Source organism: Hemicordylus capensis, chromosome 3, assembly GCF_027244095.1.
Source record: "Hemicordylus capensis ecotype Gifberg chromosome 3, rHemCap1.1.pri, whole genome shotgun sequence".
Classification (NCBI taxonomy): domain Eukaryota; kingdom Metazoa; phylum Chordata; class Lepidosauria; order Squamata; family Cordylidae; genus Hemicordylus; species Hemicordylus capensis.
Window position 1 is genome coordinate 60,447,177 of NC_069659.1, and position 20,517 is coordinate 60,467,693.

General features: G+C 42.2%; 1 protein-coding gene across 12 annotated transcripts in view; it reads left to right on the forward strand.

Moving 5' to 3' along the window:
- PHLDB2 (pleckstrin homology like domain family B member 2) overlaps nt 1-20,517 on the forward strand; it is a 119,535-nt gene that overhangs the window by 53,717 nt on the left and 45,301 nt on the right. For all 12 annotated transcript variants that reach the window (XM_053307927.1, XM_053307925.1, XM_053307926.1 and 9 more), the window contains 2 exons: nt 1,860-2,003; nt 7,615-7,752. In XM_053307927.1, the coding sequence (XP_053163902.1) occupies nt 1,860-2,003; nt 7,615-7,752 (282 nt within the window). The remainder of the gene's footprint in view (nt 1-1,859; nt 2,004-7,614; nt 7,753-20,517) is intronic.

A 20,517-nucleotide genomic window follows, 5' to 3' on the forward strand; every position in this document is an offset into this window, starting at 1 on the left:
TGAAGAACCATCACTATTACACGTTATCAAAAACAACATGTGTTAGTGGAGCAAAAACAATTGGCATGCATTTTTTGACTGCTGCAAGGAATGGGTTTTATGCTTGCTACAGAGATAAGGAAAAGCTAGTACATAAGCTTACTTCCAAGAATATGTTGTTTTATTCCTTATGAAAGGTATTGCTGAGAAGTGGTGACTGAATCTAAATCTAAGTAGTATAAATATTAGAGGAATTATCATGGTCTGCATCACTGGAAGTTATGAAGGCCAAGAACACCATCCAGAGAGTATTGTCACTCCTAGCCAATGTCTTGGCCTCCTGGAAGACCCAATCAGCTGTATTTTGTGAAGCTATTCACATGATTCCTCAAAACGGGGCTATGGGAGCCCAGCCCGGTTTTGAGCAATTGTGAAAACCACTGGGCTCGTGGGTGAGCCCAGTGGTTCTCCGGTGGCTAGCCCACCTAAGATCTCCCACCCCTAAACAAGGCTAACACGGAGCTATGGCCAGATGCAGGAGTGGGCTAAGCCCACTCTCACCACACAAACCCCATCTGGCGCTTCACACTCTTCATGTAAAGCACCTCTGTGTCATAATTGTTGATTCAATGAATAAATTTTACGGATTTTTCAAAATAAAGAAGTAGAAAATAAAGAAGTAGAAAATAAAGAACAGAAACATGTTCAGTTTGGCATTAGATTATATCCTCACAGCATATTTCCTTTGATTTTATAGTTTCTTGCCAATAGTTAGAAGCTATAGATAGCTTCTAACAATTTTCTAGATCTTTACTTTCTGCTCTGCAGTAAGAGCAGAATCTGTTGGGCTTATTTGAGAGTAAACTAACAAATACAAATGAGATTGTTCTGTTTGTCTTATGAATATGTGGATGAATGGAGTTACCATTTTCTTACAGGAAGATAGTTTTATAATTTACTTTTTAACCCTGTAAGAATCATATTTTAAAATATTAGAGTGTGTTCCCTCTAACTTTCCCCCGAAGGCTTTTAGCTTTTATGTGAAATGCTTAGTTAGTCTGTTTTATTACAGGTAGCCACTTTGTCTTCACTAGCTCCTCTTTCAAGGATTGTCTCTTTCATCTTGAACGTTCTTTGCTTTCCCTAAGCTAGATATCCTGCTTTTAATCCTCCACTAGGAAGATGAAATCCAAGATGTAGTGTCAGAGTTATCCAAGCAGGATGCTAACGAAACAGAGGCTTTCCTGCTAGGATTACTAGAGCTAGTAAGATACACGATTCATTAGAAAGGATCTTCTGTTATATTATGGTAATAACTAGCAATCACTTTAGTAAAGTCCATTCTTTGTTCTAAAATGCCAGAGTTCCAGCTACAAAATTTTATTGTTCAGTCCAATTCTGAATGTGAACATATGGTTTAATAATATAAAGCAAAGGGTTATCTGGGAACCCAGGCCTGAATGTAATTCTGATACTGAGGAATACTTATGTGACATTATGCAAATAGTCACATTTAGGGAGGGTGGGGGGGATGTAAATCAGTTTGGAATTTGATCTCTTTCTGTTTTAGAGGAATTTTTGATGCAGGATAATGTCAACCAAGAAACAGTTTTTATCCTAGTTCCTGTATCTGGAAATAATGTCCAGTAGGTAAGTGGAGGAGTGGAATATGAAAGGTGGAGTACTTTTGAAGAAAAGGTTTAAAAAGAACAAAAATCCTATATGCTTTTTGTTCTTTAAAAACACAATAACATACACAAAATTTTGTTGCTGGCATTTTCTAGTGAATACCTAGAGAGGAAAGTACCCTGGGAGCAATAGGAAAATGCACAGTTGTGAGAAGTCTGTTTTTAAAAGTATGTTACATTGATTTATTGCAGACACCAGAATGCATAAGTGATGAACAAAGAGCCTTGGAGCTTAATCAGATGGAAGAACAGCGTATTATAATACTGAATAACTTGGAAGAACTTGAACAAAAGATCAAAGATTTAAATGATCAGATGGATGAATCCTCCAGAGAGGTATAAACCATCTCTTGCTTGTTTTTTATTATTGGTTTAATGTACACATTTAGCTTGCTAGAAGAGAATCCATACATGTATGCAAACTACTGAAAAGACTGGTCCATCGTGAAACACACCAGAGACAAGAATGTTTTGTGTTCTACAGTACTGAAGGATGAGAGTATATTTTCTAAATCATTAAATATATTGGGTTTCATGCTTTGCAGCTTTACAAGGGTGCTTCAAAACTATCCACACTGCCACAAGTGTCTAACAAACACACCCGCAGTACTGCGAAACAAGACTTCTCTGCTACTACTTACCCTTGCATATTTGCACACCACAACACTACTTGCATAATTTTCAGTGTAAACAGAGTTGGGATGTGTGATTGCACAAGGGTATGTAATAGTGGACATGTTTTGCTTCACTATGGACATGTTTGTTAGCTTCTAGCAGTGGGGCAGGCTGTTCTAAACTGTTCCTGTAAAGCTGGGCAGCATGGAAGCCACTGCCAGGGAGCAGAGTTGCAAACAGTGTCTGACATTCCAGTTAACGAAGTGTGTGCTCCAATGCTGTGGAAGAAGCCTCTAAAGTTGTATCACTACTACTATTCAGATTGGAAGGAGGTAGCCTATAGCCATCATGACTAGTAGCCATTGATAGACCTGTCTTCTATGAATTTGTCTAAGCCTCTTTTGAAGCCATTCATGCTGATGGCCACTATCATATCCCATGGCAGAGAATTCCATAGATTAATTATGCTTTATGTTTTGTTTCGATTTTTTGTTTTTTTGTGCTTTTTTTAAAGGTACTTCCCTTTGTCAGTCCTAAATTTCCTGGAAGTCCGCTTCATGGGATGACCCCTGGTTCTAGTATTGTGAGAGAGGGAGAGCAGTTGGTCTCTATTCACTCTCTGCACACCACGCATAATTTTATAAGCCTCTATCATATCCCTTTAGTTGACTTTTTTCTATACTAACTGCTGTTCTTTGGGCTGAAAATAACTATATCTGGATTGTGATCCGTTGCAATCATAAGGAAATGGGTTCTGCGCCTGCGCAGGGACCTCGCGGGCTGATTGAAAGCTCCTCATGACACTCCACCCTGCCTGCACATGCTGTGCTGAGATCGTTAAAAGCAGCGGTTGGGGTGTCTCTCTCCCAGTTTCTCTTTGACCGCCTAAGCGTTCAAACCTCGTTGTGATAGCTCCTCGGTATAAAGTTGATTCTCTGGTTTTGACCTTGGATTTCGTTTACGGATTGGATTTGAATAATGTTTTGGCATTGTTCGGGACTTTCTTGTTGTTCTGTGACTCGACTGTGGGTTGGAAAACGGGCTGGCTTTGCTTGCTGACTGGACTTAAAGAATAAAACTGATCAGTGCTATGGAGGTGAAAAAGACATTCAAGCGCTGTGTTAAGTGCCGGACTAAGCTCCCTTCCACAGACCTGGTTATCGGGTTATTACTCCTGGTACTTCCAGATTCCAAAGAAAGATGGTGGAATCAGAGCAATTATGGACTTGAGGGGCCTCAATTACTATATCGCAACCAGGAAATTCAGAATGACAACACTGCAGTCTATTCTCCCCTTCTTAGTTCAGGGGGTGTGGGCGGTAACATTGGACTTGAAGGATGCTTACTTCCACGTGGGCATCCAAGAGAGCCATCACAGATATCTCAGATTCACAGTGGGAGAACAGATCTACCAGTATATGGTTCTGCCTTTTGGCCTTTTGATGGCTCCAAGAGTGTTTACCAAAGCAGTGGCAGTAGTGGTGGCCTACCTAAGGACACAAGGGTTGATGGTCTATCCGTACTTGGACGACTGGCTCCTTGTCAGCCACGACAGAGAGCTGCTAGTCGAATAGATCCAGCTAATGGTCCACTTGCTCGAGGACTTAGGGATCAATATCAACTGGAAAAAGTCACACCTCACCCCTGTAAAGCAGTTGAACTTCATAGGTGCAGTTCTAGACTTGGAAAGGCAGCGTGTGTATTTGCCACAGGAACGCATCGAACAGATACATACGCTTATACAACAGTTTATGAACAGACCACTGCAGCCAGCAGTACTGATTCAGAGGCTGCTGGGTCTGATGGCCTCCTGCACCACAACAGTCCACTACACACGCCTCCGCATGCGCACGTTGCAGCATTGGTATCTCTGCAGCTTCCGGCCCAATGTGGACAGCCAGAGCATGCGTTTGGAACTGCTGCAGATAGTGTTAAAGAGCTTCCGCTGGTGGATGGAGCAGGACAATCTGACTCAGGTTATCCCGTTCGCGCCTTTAGCCCCAACCTGTTGGGTAACAACGGATACATCACTGACAAGATGGGGGGCTCATTGCGTGGGCCATTGTGTCCAGGGGATGTAGACGCGGCCTCAAGCCCACCAGCATATCAACTACTTGGAATTGAGGGCAGTTTTCCTGGCACTGAGAGCATTCAAGGCGATGCTCCAGGGCATGGTTGTACAAGTAAAGTTGGACAACACGACGGCAATTGCCTACCTCAAATGACAGGGAGGTACGGTCTCTATATCACTCTGTCTCCTCGCTCAGAAGATATGGGAGTGGTGTGTACAACATGCCATCTATCCTGTGGCTCTTCACATAAGAGGAGTGGACAATCGCCTGGCTGACAACCTCATCCATGCGGCTGATTACAACCAGAGGCACGAGTGGGAGATAAAAAGCTCGTGTCTCAAGGTGGTGTTTGCCAAATGGGGAGTCCCATCAGTAGATTTGTTTGCAACGCATGCCAACAGAAAGTGTGCCAACTACTACTCTCATGTGGGCATCGGGCAGGGGTCCCTGGGGAAAGCATTCCAACACTCTTGAAGTGTCGGGCTGCTGTACCTGTTCCCGCCATTGCCAATAATAGGTTGGGCCCTGGCGCAAATTATGAGAGACAGGACAACGTGCATTCTCCTGACTCCGTGCTGGCCGCGCCAGCCATGGTTTGCACCGCTTCTGCAATTGGCACAAGGGAACTACCACAAGTTCCCGCAAGCACCGGACGTCTTCCAAAGGGAGGGAGGAACAGTTCTACATCCCGAGGTCCAGACCCTAAGAATGATGGCATGGAGGATAGGGTATTGAAGGACATCCTGTTAAACAGTTGGCGCCGAACAACGCGGCAGAACTACGTGAGCAAATGGAAGCACTTTGTGACCTCTACAAAAGAAAGGGGATACAGGCCCTTGCGCGCTAGTCCACAACAAGTCCTTCTGTACCTGATCTCCCTGAAGATGAAAGGCCTGGCTAATGTGTCAGTCAAGGTGCATTGGGCAGCCATTTCGTCAAAGCACAAGGGATGGGATGGGACTACAGTATTTTCCCATCCAGAGTGCAAACGATTCATGAAAGGACTTAATAATATGTATCCGCCTGTGCGGAAACCGATAGAGCAATGGAACTTGTCTTTGGTGTTGTCGGCAATAACTGAACATCCTTTTGAGCCGTTGGCAACGGTACCCATTAGGCTTCTTGTGCTGAAAACTGCTTTCCTAATAGCAATCATGTCAGCAAAACGCATGAGCGAATTGACGGCACTCAGGGTGGATAAGCCTTTTACCCAATTCTTCCCCCACAAGGTGGTCATGCGGCTAGATCCTCAATTCTGAACAAAGGTAGTGACTGACTTCTATTTGAATCAGGAGATAGTCCTGCCCACATTTTTCCAAGAGCCAGAGACGCCCTTAGAGGTGGCGCTCCACTAATTGGATGTGAGAAGGGCCCGTCTGTTTTACCTACAAAGGACTCATGAAATAAGGCAAACCCGGAAGCTCCTTGTAGAATACAAGGGCAAGTGCAAGGGCTGCCCAATTTCTCGCCAACGCCTAGCGCATTGGTTAGTGGAGCTAATATCCCTGGCATAAAAGTGTCAGGGGGTTGCACCTCACAAGACAGTTCATGCACATTCAACCAAGGCATATGTGATGTCGGCAGACCACCTTTCAGGCATCAAGATGTCAGATATCTGCATGACAGCCACATGGTCTTCGCAACAGCTGTTTATCAAGCATTATGCAATAGATTTGAGGATGGCTCAGAAGGCAAATTTTGGAAGAAACGTTTTGAAGAGGGTATTAGCATAAGCTTTGGGTCAACTGCACCCACCTCCAATAGAAAGAGCTAGCTAATCACCCATTTCCTTATGATTACTACGGATCACGATCCAGATAAACAGGTTGCTTGCCTGTAACTTATGATCTGGAAGTGATCCGTTGTAGTCATAAGCCCCACCCGGGCCATCCCCGCTGCAGTCCTTGAAAGCGGAAAGGAGCCTCAAGATTGAACTTGTGGGTCGTCACCATGAGCGGTCTGCGAGAAACTTAGGGAGAGACGCCCCAACCGCCGCTTTTAACAATCTCAGCACAGCACGTGCAGGCGGGCGTCATGAGGAGCTATTCAATCAGCCCGCGAGGTCCCTGTGCAGGCGCAGAACCCATTTCCTTATGACTACAACGGATCACTTCCAGATCATAAGTTACAGGCAAGCCACCTGTTTTTATGGCTATTGCGGCTCTGCTGGGGTCAGGAAGGGGGAGCAGATGGCTGCAGGGAGAGGGGAGGGAGAGGGAGAGACAACAGTGGAGAGAAAATGGAAAGAGCAAGAAGTGTAGCTAGTAGTCATCAAGTTGCTACTCTATATTTGTAAAGCTGCTCTATTGTTCTGCTTCAGCTCTTCCACTGAATACAAACTAGGATGATAGAGATCAACCTAGTATTTTTGAGTTGCCTACAGTAGAAAATATCAATGTGGCCACTGCTGTGACATCACTTCCTTCATTCTCCAAGTCAGGTGGAATTTTAAAGGAGCTCAACATAGGGAACAGGATGGGGGCATTCTTTATACAAAGCCAATCTCAGATAAGCATATTGTATAGCAGACAAGCATATTGTATAACAGGAGTCAACTTGATTTGGATAATATACACCACACTACAGTATAACATAGTCTGATGTTTAATTGGACCCTCCATATGATATGCTTGGATAGACACAGAAATCCAGATTCTTGCTTTGCATAGTTAAGCAAGTTATACATACGAGTATTTCAGTCCTGATTCCATTATTTGATTATTAAAAGTGTACCTGTTTGATATAAACTGCAAAACATTTGAAGTTGTAGTGTCATCTTCTACCAGAAGGTGAGAAAATAAGTTCCTTGTTGCTTTTAATAATTGCTCACCATTTATTGGCAGATTATAAATCCCTGTTGATTTCTGCTTTGTGGGCTCTTACTTTGGGAAACCAACCTACAAATAACTTAAGTTCTACTTAGTATAATTAGTAATGATGGGGGGGGGAACCAGCTGTTCCTAAAGTGATCAGTGCAAAAGGTCACTACAAGAAAGTAAAATAACCTTAAGGAAGCAGAGGCAGATGAACTAGAAAAGAAAGTCTTTGAGAAATATGAAAGTTTGATTTCAGTTTTGAATATTTTTAAATAGCTCCCTGTTTGTATATCTGTCTTAAAACATTTCAAGAGACATTCATGCAGCTTTGCATCAACAGTGTTTTTTGAAGTATGCATCATGCATGAATAAGCCTTCCAAAAAGTATGTGTCAGGATTTCTTTCTGAGCTGGATTGAGGCTGAGAATTTCTTTGTGTTCTTAGATGGATATGGAATGCGCCCTATTGGATGGGGAGCAGAAATCTGAAACAGCTGAACTTCTCAAGGAGAAGGAGATACTGGATCATTTAAACAGGAAGATAGCAGAGCTGGAAAGAAATGTTATCGGTGAAAAGACCAAGGTAATATGAGCTCCACAATTTTTTAAATTTTTTTTTGCAAAAAACTGGAGTTTCAGAAAACATTTTTTTAAAAGTTCCACATAGTAGATGTATAATGTTAATACAAAATAGCAAACTTGTGATTTAATTGAGACCAAATGATAACTACTCTCTAGAGTTTGTGGAAATCAAAACAGAAAGCTAACTTGTTGGCATGGATTTTGGTGGGCATTTGCATTCTACATAGGGAGTTGCTTTATTAAAAAGACATACTATTATGTTTTTAGACATACTAAAAGACAGTGAATAGTATGTTGAACTATGAATAATAAGAACTAAGGGGAAACCTGCACTTTAATGTGGAGTCTACAATATTTTTATTATGTGCATTCATGATTTTTTTTATTATGTGCATTCATATTCAAGATCTTCAATGGGTCTTCTAGATAGTAGAGAAAGTCTCATATGAATTTAGCAGTTATACTTTAAATTGTATTTTGTCATCATAGCTAGAAAATATTTTCAGCTTAGTGCATTGTTTCCCCTTTTCTGAAATAACCACCCTAAACCTCAGCTAGATGACATATTGCAGAATATATGTCAGTGGGGTGGAAATCCTAAATAGGGAAGTATCAAGGAGCCAGTAAAGCAGTTTTGCACAATACTTCATTTCAACCTATACACATGAAAAGTTAGCAAGATGCTGTCAGAGCTTAGATACTACTACTACTATTACTACAAATATTTCATACCCCTCTTCAATAAAATTCTCAAAGTGGTTTGCATAGAGAAATAAATGTGCATAAATAATATGGTCCCACGTTCCCAAAGGGCTCACAATCTAAAAAGAAACGTAAGGTAGATACTAGCATCAGCTACTGGAGGGATGCTGTGCTGGGGTTGGATAGGGCCAGTTGCTCTCCCTCTGCTAGATATAAGAGAATCACCACTTAAAAAGGTGTCTCTTTGCTAAGTTAGGGGTTTCTACTCAGGAGTTTCTACTCAGATAGATAGATAGATTACTCAAGATTATCCTATATATATACTTTTCAGGTATGTTTTTGGGACTTGATTGTTCATGCTCCAAAACCCTTACTTCCCCTCTCCTTCTGGACATTGAACAGCTTCCAATGTTCAGAACTGGCAAGTATCCTATCCTCGTACACAAAATGAGCAGACATTTAATTAGCCTTCATTACTTTAACTGCCATTGTTTTCAATGAAGGAAAGGCTTCTCCAGGTTTTGCCCTGTTACACTGCCCCTGATTTTTGCCCTGTTACACTGCAGTCTGATTTTTTCTGTGTTTACTGTTGCCGCCTGCCTCCTTTTTTACAATTCACCTTGGGATATTTGTATGCCATTGACATCTGGTGCAGGGTGTTATCAGTGTGCTGATGACATCCAAATCTTTTTCTCCATGTCAACATCATCAGGAGAAGGCATAACCTCCCTAAATGCCTTCCTGGAGGCAGTGATGGGCTGGGTGAGGGGTAACAAGCTGAGGCTGAATCCAGATAAGAGGGAGGTACTCATTGTGTGGGGTTGGAAATTGGGAGATGATTTTGATCTGCAAGTTCTGGATGGGGTCACACTTCCCCAGAAGGAACAGGTATGCAGTCTGGGAGTGCTTCTGGACTCAAACCCCTCCCTGGTGTCCGAGGTTAAGGCAGTGGCCAGAGGTGCCTTTTATCAGTTTTGGCTAATACGCCAGCTGCGTCCATTTGATAAATGACCTCAGGACAGTAGTACATCTGCTGGTCACCTCCAGACTTGATTACTGCAATGTGCTCTATGTGGGGCTGCCTTTGTACGTAGTCTGGAAACGGCAGTTGGTCCAGAATGCGGCAGCCAGGTTGGTCTCTGGGTCATCTCAGAGAGACCATATCACTCCTATTTTAAAAGATCTAAACTGGTTGCCGATATGTTTCCAGGCAACATACAAGGTTTTGGTTTAAGAGAATGTCGTCTTCGCTATGAACCACACCGCAGTTGTCACTGGCTCGATTGGTGGCTACTTGGAGACGGGCCTTCTCCATTGCTGCCTCGAGGCTTTGGAACATACTTCCTGCTGAAATAAAAGCCTCCCTATCTCTTACAGCTTTAAAAAAGGCAGTCAAGATGCACTTGTTCACCCAGGCTTTTAATTAGATATTGTTTTAATTGTGTTTTTAATAGTTTTAATGGTTTAAATTTTAATTGTTTTAATATTTTAATCTTTTAATCTGTTTTTATTGTTGTAAACTGCCCAGAGACTTGCGTTCTGGGCGGTATACAAATGTGTTAAATAAAATAAAATAATAAATAATCCACTGACCATCTTAAAACTGAATCACCAACCCTCAAAAACATACTGAAGAATACAACTATCCACAATGGAAAAAAGCTGAACTGGGGTTAGGAGGAAAGACATATCTGAGCAGAGCAGAAAAGTCCCAAGTAGGGATGTGCAAAAAATTTCGGGCACAGATCGATCTGTGCCCGAAATGAGCAATTTCGGGTGATTCGGGGCCAAACCGAATCACCCCCGATATTTTTCGGGGCCGAGCCGAATCACCCGAATTTCGGGGCCAAAAAATTCGGGTGATTCGGCTCATGGCCGATTTTTCGGCCGAATTTGGCTCATGGCCGAATTCACACCTCAGAAAATAAGGGAATAACATCCCTTCTGAAAAACTTCTGAGCTGTGAATTCTCATTCAGTGATAGCAAATGAGACTTTTTTCAAGTAAAGAACTCTCATGACCCCACTTTCACTTTTTTCACACTCTCACTTACTATGAATATTGAATGAATCAATCTACCACACTGCACTTTATGAAGAAAAACCTCAGAAAATCAAGAAAATCCAGCCCTCTGGCCAATCACTCTGAAATTGGGGACGGGTGGTAGCCGCCACCTATTAGGCACTATCTACCAGCCCACCCCACTCTTTTGGGGCAGATCCACTTTCTGCCCCCAATCTGCCCCAAAGACACCAAAACTTCAAAAATTCCCAAAAAAATCAGCCCTCTGCCCAATCCCCCTGAAATTGGGGTGGTAGCCTCCACCCATTAGGCACTACCACACCACACCACTCTTCTGCCCCAGGCTCCACTTTCTGCCCCAAACTGCCCCAAAGACATGAAAACTTCAGAAATTCCCCCAAAATCAGCCCTTTGCCCAATCCCCCTGAAATTGGGGTGGTAGTCTGCACCCATTAGGCACTACCACGCCACCCCACTCTTTTTGCCCAGATCCCATGCTATGCCCCCGAACTGCCCCAAAGTCACTAAAACTTCAAATATTCACCAAAAATCAGCCCTTTGCCCAATCCCCCTGAAATTGGGGTGGTAGCTTCCACCCATTGGGCACTACCACCACACCCCAAAATTTTGCCCCTGGGCCCTTTCCCCCTGAATCGATTCGGATTTGGATTCGGGTTAAATCCGAATCCGAACTGAATCAAGGGTGATTCGGGTGGCCCATATTCGGGCACAAAACAGAACAGGGGTGATTCGGTTCGGGTCCCGAATCGAATCACCGAAAATCCGAATTCCACACCCCTAGTCCCAAGGTCTGCCCATATTTCCCCCACCCCTGTTTGTTTTGCCTGATATCTGGCTTAATACATATGTGCGCTGCTTCCAAGCCAGGCAAAAGCCAGTCCTCACTGCTAGCAGAAGAGAGGGCTGCTCTGTGTCTCCTAAGTTGTGTGTAACTGCTGGATCCTCCACTTCCACAAGCAGCAAAGATGGGCTTTTGACTGGCTCAGAAGCAGTGCATGTAGTCTCTCGTTGATGGCTGGTGCAGTGTACATTATGTCTGCCATTGTTAGGATACAGTTTTGACTTTAGCACTATTTTTTTTAAATTGCAATCGTTCTTTCATAAGTAATTTTGTCCGCCGTTCTTGACAGGCACTGCAGTTATTATGAAAATAAAAAACACGAGTTATAACTAAAAGAGGGCCAAACTATGCATTGCACACGAATACAAGTAACAAACCCACAATGGGTCTTTGACACAAAAAGCCACCTTTAGGAAGGTGTAGTGTAAGGTAGAAATGTGCATGTGTCAAGCAGTGCTTAACTCTTTCTTTCTCGATCTGCTGCTTTCCTGTTCCATAGTGAAGTCCCAGCTTCTCTCTCCCAATGTCTTTGGGGCCTCGTGCAGGTAAACTGCATGTGCAATCTGGAGTGAGTTAGTGGCAGGTGGCAAAAGGGCTAGGTACATCCTGCCGCTTCTCTGCTTCATTTTGCTCATTACCAAAGCTGCATTTTGCTTGGAGGAGGAAAGCAATAGGGAGATTGTATCATCACTTTCATATTAGAAATATATGACTGAATGCTCCGCGGTTCAGCTGTTTCTTTTAGGTCTGAATACCTATAGTATGCACATAGATTTTCCTCACTTGCAATGTTCTCCCTGTTAATTTGCATGCCTTGTGTGTATAGCTATATGTGCATAGGACTGATCCCTTCATAGATGTAGATAGAGAACTCCACTCAAACAGGAACTCCATGAGCACATCAAAATTTTATTTATTTTATTTATTTTTTACATTTTATATCCCACTCTTCCTCCAAGGAGCCCAGAGCGGTACTACATACTTAAGTTTCTCTCCTTAAGAGAGAACCCTGTGAAGTAGGTTAGGCTGAGAGAAAAGTGACTGGCCTATGCTTATGGTGCTTTGATCAGTTTGATTTATTATTTATATTTTGAACTTTTAGTCTTTCTATTCTGAAAGCTTTTCACAAATAAACAAGTCTCTTTTATTTAAAAAAGCAAGTTTGAATGCTAGGGTCTCCATCTTTTCCTCCTAGGAAAACATGAGCTAGCCACAATTATCCATGTATTTGTAACCTTTAGGCTAGATTATGCAATGCATTCTATGTGGTGGGACTATCTTTGAAAAGTGTTCATAAACATCCAGCGGCTCAGAATATAGCAGTCAGGTTACTAACAAGCACTCTCTGCACTGAACAAATTGCTCGAGTGTTTAAATATCCGTACTAGCATCTAGTTTGTTTTCAGGCACAATTCACAGTGCTGATGTTAACCTATAAAGCCCTAGATAACCTAGGCCCAGAGTATCTCAAGGATCCTCTTCTCTCATATGCACTTGCTAATTTGCTGACATCATTATCAGACACCCTGCTCTGAGTGCTCTCGCCTCCTGAAATTGGCAGAAGCAGAGCTTTTTCTATGGTGGTGTGTGGAAGTCCCCACTAAGAAATATTTGCTTGGGGCTCTTCTCTTCTCTTCTCTTCTCTTCTCTTCTCTTCTCTTCTCTTCTCTGTTTTCAGTGCCACATTAAGTTTATTTTATTTATATGAGCTCTTGGGAGATAGTTTGGATTTTCATGTTAACTTCACCTGCTATTTAATTCTACTGGATGATATCCAGGCTAACCCTGCACTGATGTGCCAAGATTTTCCATTGCATGGGGAGGTGTGATTTTTGGCAATCCCTCTTCGCTCTGTAGCTGCCTGTGACTCCAGAAACTCTCTCCCTGAAAGTATCTGGCATATCATCCAGTGGCGGCATCAGTGGTGGGGAGGGACCAGAGAGTGGCAAATAGGAATATAGGAAGCTGCCATATACTGAGTCAGACCATAGGTCCATGTCGCTCAGTGTTGTCTACACAAGTGTTTCTCAGCAGTTTCGTAGTCAAGGACCGGTATATGCTTCATGCGCTGTTTCCTGGACCAGCAGTTAGTAAAGGGGTTTCAAGTTTAAGTTAGTTTGTTTTGTTTAACAAATTTCTTATACTGCCCAAAACTGGGCGGTTTACAATTAAAATCATATTATGAGCATTAAAATCATTTAAAAGCAAACATTAAGTATTAACACTATAAATCTTATTAAATAAATCTAATTGCTTCCTAGCAAGAGCAACTAGACAGGAGAGAGAGAGAGAGAGAGAGAGAGAGAGAGAGAGAGAGATTCTAGGGATGATGGGACAACAACTGCTGGAGGTCCAGCAGTTCTATTTGCTCACCCCTGCCCTAAGGAGAATACCGTACAGTGATCACATTTAGATTCAAATGCAAAACAGGGTAGACCTTGCTTAGCAAATGGGACAGTGCATGTTTGCTACCACAAAACCAGCTTATCAACTTAATTGATAGGAAGCTTAAACCATGAAATCTCACATACTGGAAGTCTGGAACCAAATATCATCCAAACAACTTCCAAGCAGTACACTCACAACTAAAACACGCAGCCCTTGAAAAGGTAAAGTTATGGTAATAAACTTTACACATAAATATGGCATCCACATTAGAAAAGTAAGCCACAGGGAATGGGGTGTGAGATTAACCCTTCATACCACACATTCATATATATCCAGGTTTTTACAACTGTGATGATTTTTAAGCAGAGGTTTAAGGAGAAAAAGTGCTATGCACCCACACATGAGTGGGAAAACGTTTAGTGGGTCTCTTCTTCATCCTTCTTTCCCTCCTTCCCACCATTCACCATTTCACACCTTGCTACACCCAGCCCTCACTCCATCCCCTTTCTCATGATCTCTTTTTTTCACTGGTTTTCTCAATTCACACACATTGCACTGGTTCTCTCTCCTGCCTGCATGCTTGCTTTTAAAAATCCCAGTTTATATTATCTTCATCCCCTTCTTGGTAAGTCAGTAGCCCACCCCAACCACCCCTTTCTTCATCTCCCTCATCCCCCCCCCTTTGATTTCTCAGTTCACACAAATTGTACTTGTTCTTTCCTGCATGCTTGCTTTTAAAAGTCCAATTTTATTTGATCTTCATCCCCTTTTGGTGAGTCAGTCAATGATCAGCCCGCCCCTCACCCCCACCCCTTATCTCTCCCTCACCTCCTCTTCCTTTTTCATTTGATCAGCACTGTTGCTTACTTTTGTTTATGTTGTTTCTTATCTTTTGCCTGCCTTCCTTCCTCCCTCCCTCCCTCCCTCCCTCCCTCCCTCCTCTGTAGTAGTAGTCAGGCTCAGAACAGAGTTAATGCATGCAGCGCTGCAGCCAAGCCAAGCACTCCCTCACACTCGCCCCGCTACCTGCCTCATGTGTGTTTTTCACAGGATGGCTGCATACTAGTGATGTTACTCGCTCTCGTTTTCTCCTCTCATCACATGAGAGACTGGAGAGATTGGCTGGGAGCAAGAAACAGCTGCCTGGGACTCGGGAGGAAGGCAGAGCCCTGCAGCGAGGGCTGCCTGCTTAAAAATTAACTCCAGAGAGCTCCCGGCGGTAGTGGTGGCGGCCCCCACCAGCTCGAAATTGGGGTGAGGGGTTGTTTAATTCTTCAAGGACTGGCACTCAACTTAATTCTTCAAGGACCAGCACTCAACTCCGCACAGACTGGCACTGGTCCGTGGACTGGTGGTTGAGAAACACTGGTCTACGCATACTGGCAGTGGCTTTTCCAAAGTTGGAGGCAGGAATCTCTCTCAGCCCTCTCTTGAAGATGCCAGGGAGGGAACTTGGAACCTTCTGATGCTCTTCCCAGAGCGGCTCCATCCCCTAGAGCAGGGATCCTCAATGTTGGGCCCCCAGATGTTCTTGGATTTTAACTCCCATAATCCCCAGGCCTAGTGGCCTTTGGCTGGGGATTATGAGAGTTGAAGTCCAAGAACATCTGGGGGCCCAACGTTGAGGATCCCTGCCCTAGAGGGAATATCTTACAGTGCTCACGCTGCTAGTCTCCCATTCATATGCAACCAGGGCAGGCCCTGCTTAGCAAAGGGGACAAATCATACTTTCTACCACAAGACCAGCTCTCCTCTAAGAAATGTTGCCATAGAAAGGGCCACATGCCTTTATAGGTGGGCAAGCTGTGTCCCACATGTTAGAATTCTGAAATAGAAATGGGGGCAAACTGCTTGTCTGACGGGGCACTTCCTGCCCCCTGCCCCTGGAGCCACTGTTGATGTCGACACAAGGTTAGTCTGGATGTCACTTACCATTCCTTTATCCAGACTCTATTGTTTTTTGTTACTATTTTGTTGTATATTTTATTGCTGATGTTAAGCACTTTGAAGGTCTGATGGCAAAGCAGAAGTATTTTTGCTCAGTAAAACAACAAATTCAATTTCATAAATACAGAAAAAGTTTATGTTTTAAGGATATTGACTGACACCCCAACAAAGTGTGAGTGCTACATGGAAAGTTCTGGTGCTGCTGATGGGTTCAGCTAAGGCAGCATGAACACACATGCAGGGGTGAGAATTTTGATGACTTCCCTTTCCCCTGGAAATGCTTTGTGCCAACTGAAAATATGTTGCTGAAGGTTAGTAACATAACACAGGAAGCTACCTTATACTGAGTCAGACCATTGGGCCATATAGCTCAGTATTGTCTACACAGACTGGCAGCAGCTTCTCCAAAGTTGCAGGCAGGAGTCTCTCTCAGTCTTATGTTGAAGATGCCAGGAGGAAACATGGAGCCTCCTACATGCAAACATGCAGGTGCTCTTCCTAGAGCAGCCCCATTCCCTAAGGGAAAGATCTTACAGTGCTCACACATGTAGTCTCCCATTCCAATGCAACCAGGGCAGACTCTTCTTAGCAAAGGGGGCAATTCATGCTTGCTACCACAAGACCAGCTCTCCTACGCAAAGATTGCATAGCTCTCAGGGACATATTCTTCGAGTGGAACAGAATGCTTCCAAGCGAAGAAGAGATGGTAAGATTCACACTCGCACTCCATGTGATCAGTGGAGCTGCATTACTCTGGAACTCCACAGTGGTACCAGTTCTCCCATAGCACTCATTTATTCTGAAAATAAATGGGTCTTTTACCCACAAAGTATCTGATGGTGTTTGGTAATGTTTTTATTTCCATGTAAGCTATAAATACATTATTTGTTTATTTATTTTATTATTTTTACATTTATATCCCACTCTTCCTCCAAAGAGCCCAGAACGGTGTACTACATACTTAAGTTTCTCCTCACAACAACCCTGTAAAGTAGGTTAGGCTGTGAGAGAAGTGACTGGCCCAGAGTCACCCAGCAAGTATCATGGCTGAATGGGGATTTGAATTGGGTCTCCCCAGTCCTACCAGCACACTAACCACTACACCACGGTGGCTCTTATGTATGATATATTCCATTACAGTTGAACAGTTGTAGCATTGAAAAGGCATAGTTAATATTAAATTTTGTTCAGAAGAATTAAGTTTTGCTTTTTAACATGGTATTACTGAAATAGCTATTAGATAAATTGTTTATAGCTTGTAGTAACATGTTAGTAATCATTTGGGAAAGTTTGTAGTGAGCAGGTGTAGTTTGTGCCTGAACCCTTTCCAGATATCACTTTGACTTCTGCAGTGTAAAAGCCCATACAGTATCATTTCCCCACTCATATTCCATTTTCTGGTATTACTCTTCACTTCTGAACAGCTGTCATGATCCATCCCCCCAGTGAATGGATTTTTGTGAGTAGTGAAATGATATCTGTATACAACTTATGAAAGGCAAAACCAGTTTCATTCACAGAAATATAGTAAAAATGATGTTCATTCTGTTTGTGATAGTGATAGCTTGATGTTTATGGAAAAAGTTAAGTGCAGGAATTAATTGTTGATCTGGGCACCTGTTTGGCAGGAAGTCTTGTGCAAATGCATCTGATCACTGTAGAAGCACCTGTTTCAAAAGCTTGTGAAATTTTTCAAAAGAGACATCATAAATGGACAGATAATCAGTTTGCCATCTGGGTGCTTAAAATAGACTGAAGGGAGAATTTCCATATTCCTCGTAATTTTATTCTACTCTTAAGATCCTAAGCATGATACTGTTTATGCATCACAACCAGAAATACTAGCTCACTGCAAGGCGAAAACCACAACTCTGTAGCAATAGCATAAAAACAAACTGTTTATTCACAGTCATAAACAAGTTTACTCAGAAGTACGTCCCACTGCATTCCACGGGACTTACTTCCAAGTAGGTCTTTGATAGGATTGCATTCTAAATTATATTAAGAGATTTATGCTATTATTATTATTATTATTATTATTATTACATTTATATCCCGCTCTTCCTCCAAGGAGCCCAGAGCGTTGTACTACATACTTTCCTTCTCACAACAACCCTGTGAAGTAGGTTAGGCTGAGAGAGAAACGACTGGGCCAGAGTCACCCAGCTAGTTTCATGGCTGAATGGGGATTTGAACTCGGGTCTCCCCAGTTCTAGTCCAGCACTCTAACCACTACACCTTGCTGGCTCTCAAATATGATTCAAATATGATTCAAATATGTTGAATCAAATACTCAACACAGCCGATTTGGTTTATTCATTTGCAGGCAAGAACAGTATTCAGCATCAGCAAAATGGTAACATTAAGAAAGTGCCATCCAGGCTAAGCTATGTTATCTGCATTTATTGTCTAATAAGTGAAAAAGGAGGAGAAAGATCAGTGAGACTCAGATGGCTATTAGAAGGAAATGTATTTTATATAATCGGTGTATAACAACATCATAAGAATCTTGGTAAATCATACCAAAGACCCAGTATCCCATTTCACACAGGACCTAAAAATGAAAGCCTTCCCCACTGCTTATCCCCCAACAACTAGTATTCAGAGGTTTATTGCCATTGAAGCTAGGGGTTCTATTTAGCAATCATCATCAGTTGACTTTCTGAGCAGGACTAGAATTACATAACAGGAACCGTGTCTGTGGAGGACTGTGCAGCAGATCTCAGCCCAGAGCTTTGCTGAGCAGGCAAATATTGTAGAAAGAGAAGGGGGAGAGATTTTCACTTCTCCTTCCCCCCCAATGTACTTTTTGGACATCAAAAATATGTTTCTGAAGTCAAAAAGTACTTTTAGAGGGTGGTGAGAACATGTTGCTGCTCCCTCCACCTCCCGAGACGTTTGCCTGTTTTGGCAATATGCTGGGCTGAGCTCTGCTGTAGACTCTTCCACAGTCGCTGTTCCTGTTGAGTACTTCTAACACTGCTTGGAATGCCAGCCATTATTATTTATATATCCTGCTTTTCATCATCAACAACAACAACAACACAAAAGCAGTTTACTTAGCAAAAGGAATAAGAAAATGTTTTCCTGTGATCCCAAGTCTAAAAAGAAAGACAAGAGACACACCACCAACACCTAGTACAGGGACCTTATCCTAGGTTGCATAGGGACATTTGCTAACAATCGCAAATTGTGAGGCAGCTACCAACTTAATAGGTGCTTCTTTGCACTGTTATCAGGAGTATAACCGTTGATGGATTCACCATGCATATGTCTAAGCTCTCTTTAAAGCTATCTAAGCTGGTAGCTGTCGCAACATCTTGTGACATTAAATTTCATAAATTAATAATACTTAGGTGAAGAAATAACTCTCTTGGCCTGGCCCGAATCCACTTTCTTTTAAGGTCAGCTGGGGAAGGGGAATTTCAACGTTTTTCATTTGTGCGGTCACGCTTTGCAGTGGTATGGTGCATATCTTTAGATTTTCCTAGCAGGGCAAAGAATAACTTGGGAAACTGGGGACATAATTTAAATCAGACAAGTGTAATATAAGAGAAAGGCTTTCCCACCCCCATGGCACAGTTCTAATCTGATTCACGGCTTTTAAAAGAAAATGCGAAAGACAGTGGCCAACATTCAGACTGATGTCGTGTGCATTGAATAACATTTTGTATGTGCGCAAGGAGAGATGGTTTTTTGCTGACCCCCCTTTCCATTACAGTCCTCTGTGCCTCCTAAAAATATGTCTCTGAAGGTTGTATTTTTCTTTTGGAAGGCACAGATGGCTACAGAAAAGTGGGGAGGGTGACAAAAATTGGCCTTCCCATTGTATGCGCAAAACATTATTTGGCACATGTGATGTCAGTCTAGATATCGATCAATAGCTCTTATAATGGATCTTCAAAATCTCATTTAGTTATTCTTTCTAAACTGGCTTTCAGAGGTTAAGGAGAGAAAAACAGTTATGAAAAAGACTGGCAAGGCAGAACCATATTGGGGAGAGTAGCTTTTTTTAAAAAAAGTCCTACCTGAGCATTCCTGCTTTTGAGTGGTACAGTTGAAGGAAATTAGACATGAAATAAAACCTTTAAAAGTGCAATATGGTTAAAGATTCTGCTTTACAATTAATTCTCAGGCATTTGATGGATGCACTAGATTTTTAATTATACGAGACGTAAGTTTTGGGTGGTATAAAAATATGTTAAATAAATAAATAATTGGAACTGAGATTCTGTGGTCAGTAGTAGAATTCAGCCATTCCAAAATCAAGTGCCCCTTGAAAAAAATAATTTATATGTGTTTATACATTTGCAGATTTAACTGTATTGTTTTGGGTAATTGAACAAAGAAACTTATTTATGGTGGTTTGAGGGGCCTATTCATACATTTTTGTCTTATTCTGCATTAGACAACTGTGGAAAGACCGCACGGTTTAGGGTTTTTTGTTCTTTGTTTTTAAAAGAAATTCTATGTCATAATTCTTTGCTGGTATTAGTTGTCCTTTCGTATTTGAAAGTCATTGTTTTAGCTCCGGGCTATTTTTGGAGGCTTTAGAAAATGGGGTAGACCTTGTGGCTTGCACTTGTCTTTACAAGGAAGCTTGACTGTTAAGTCTTCCTGTGCTTCAGGCAGGAATTTTGTTTTGAATACTTTTGTTGCATGTCCATTAAAATGTTTTTTCAGCCTCATTGAGTTTCCACAACAACCTGCTTATTTCATACTTAAAGCGGGTTTATGTTTCTGACATGCTTGCAGTTTTCTATGTAAAGTGTCTATTTTTATTTTAAATTTCATATCATTTCATAGAATTATAGTGCTAATGGGAATGTGAAACACTAGAGGGGA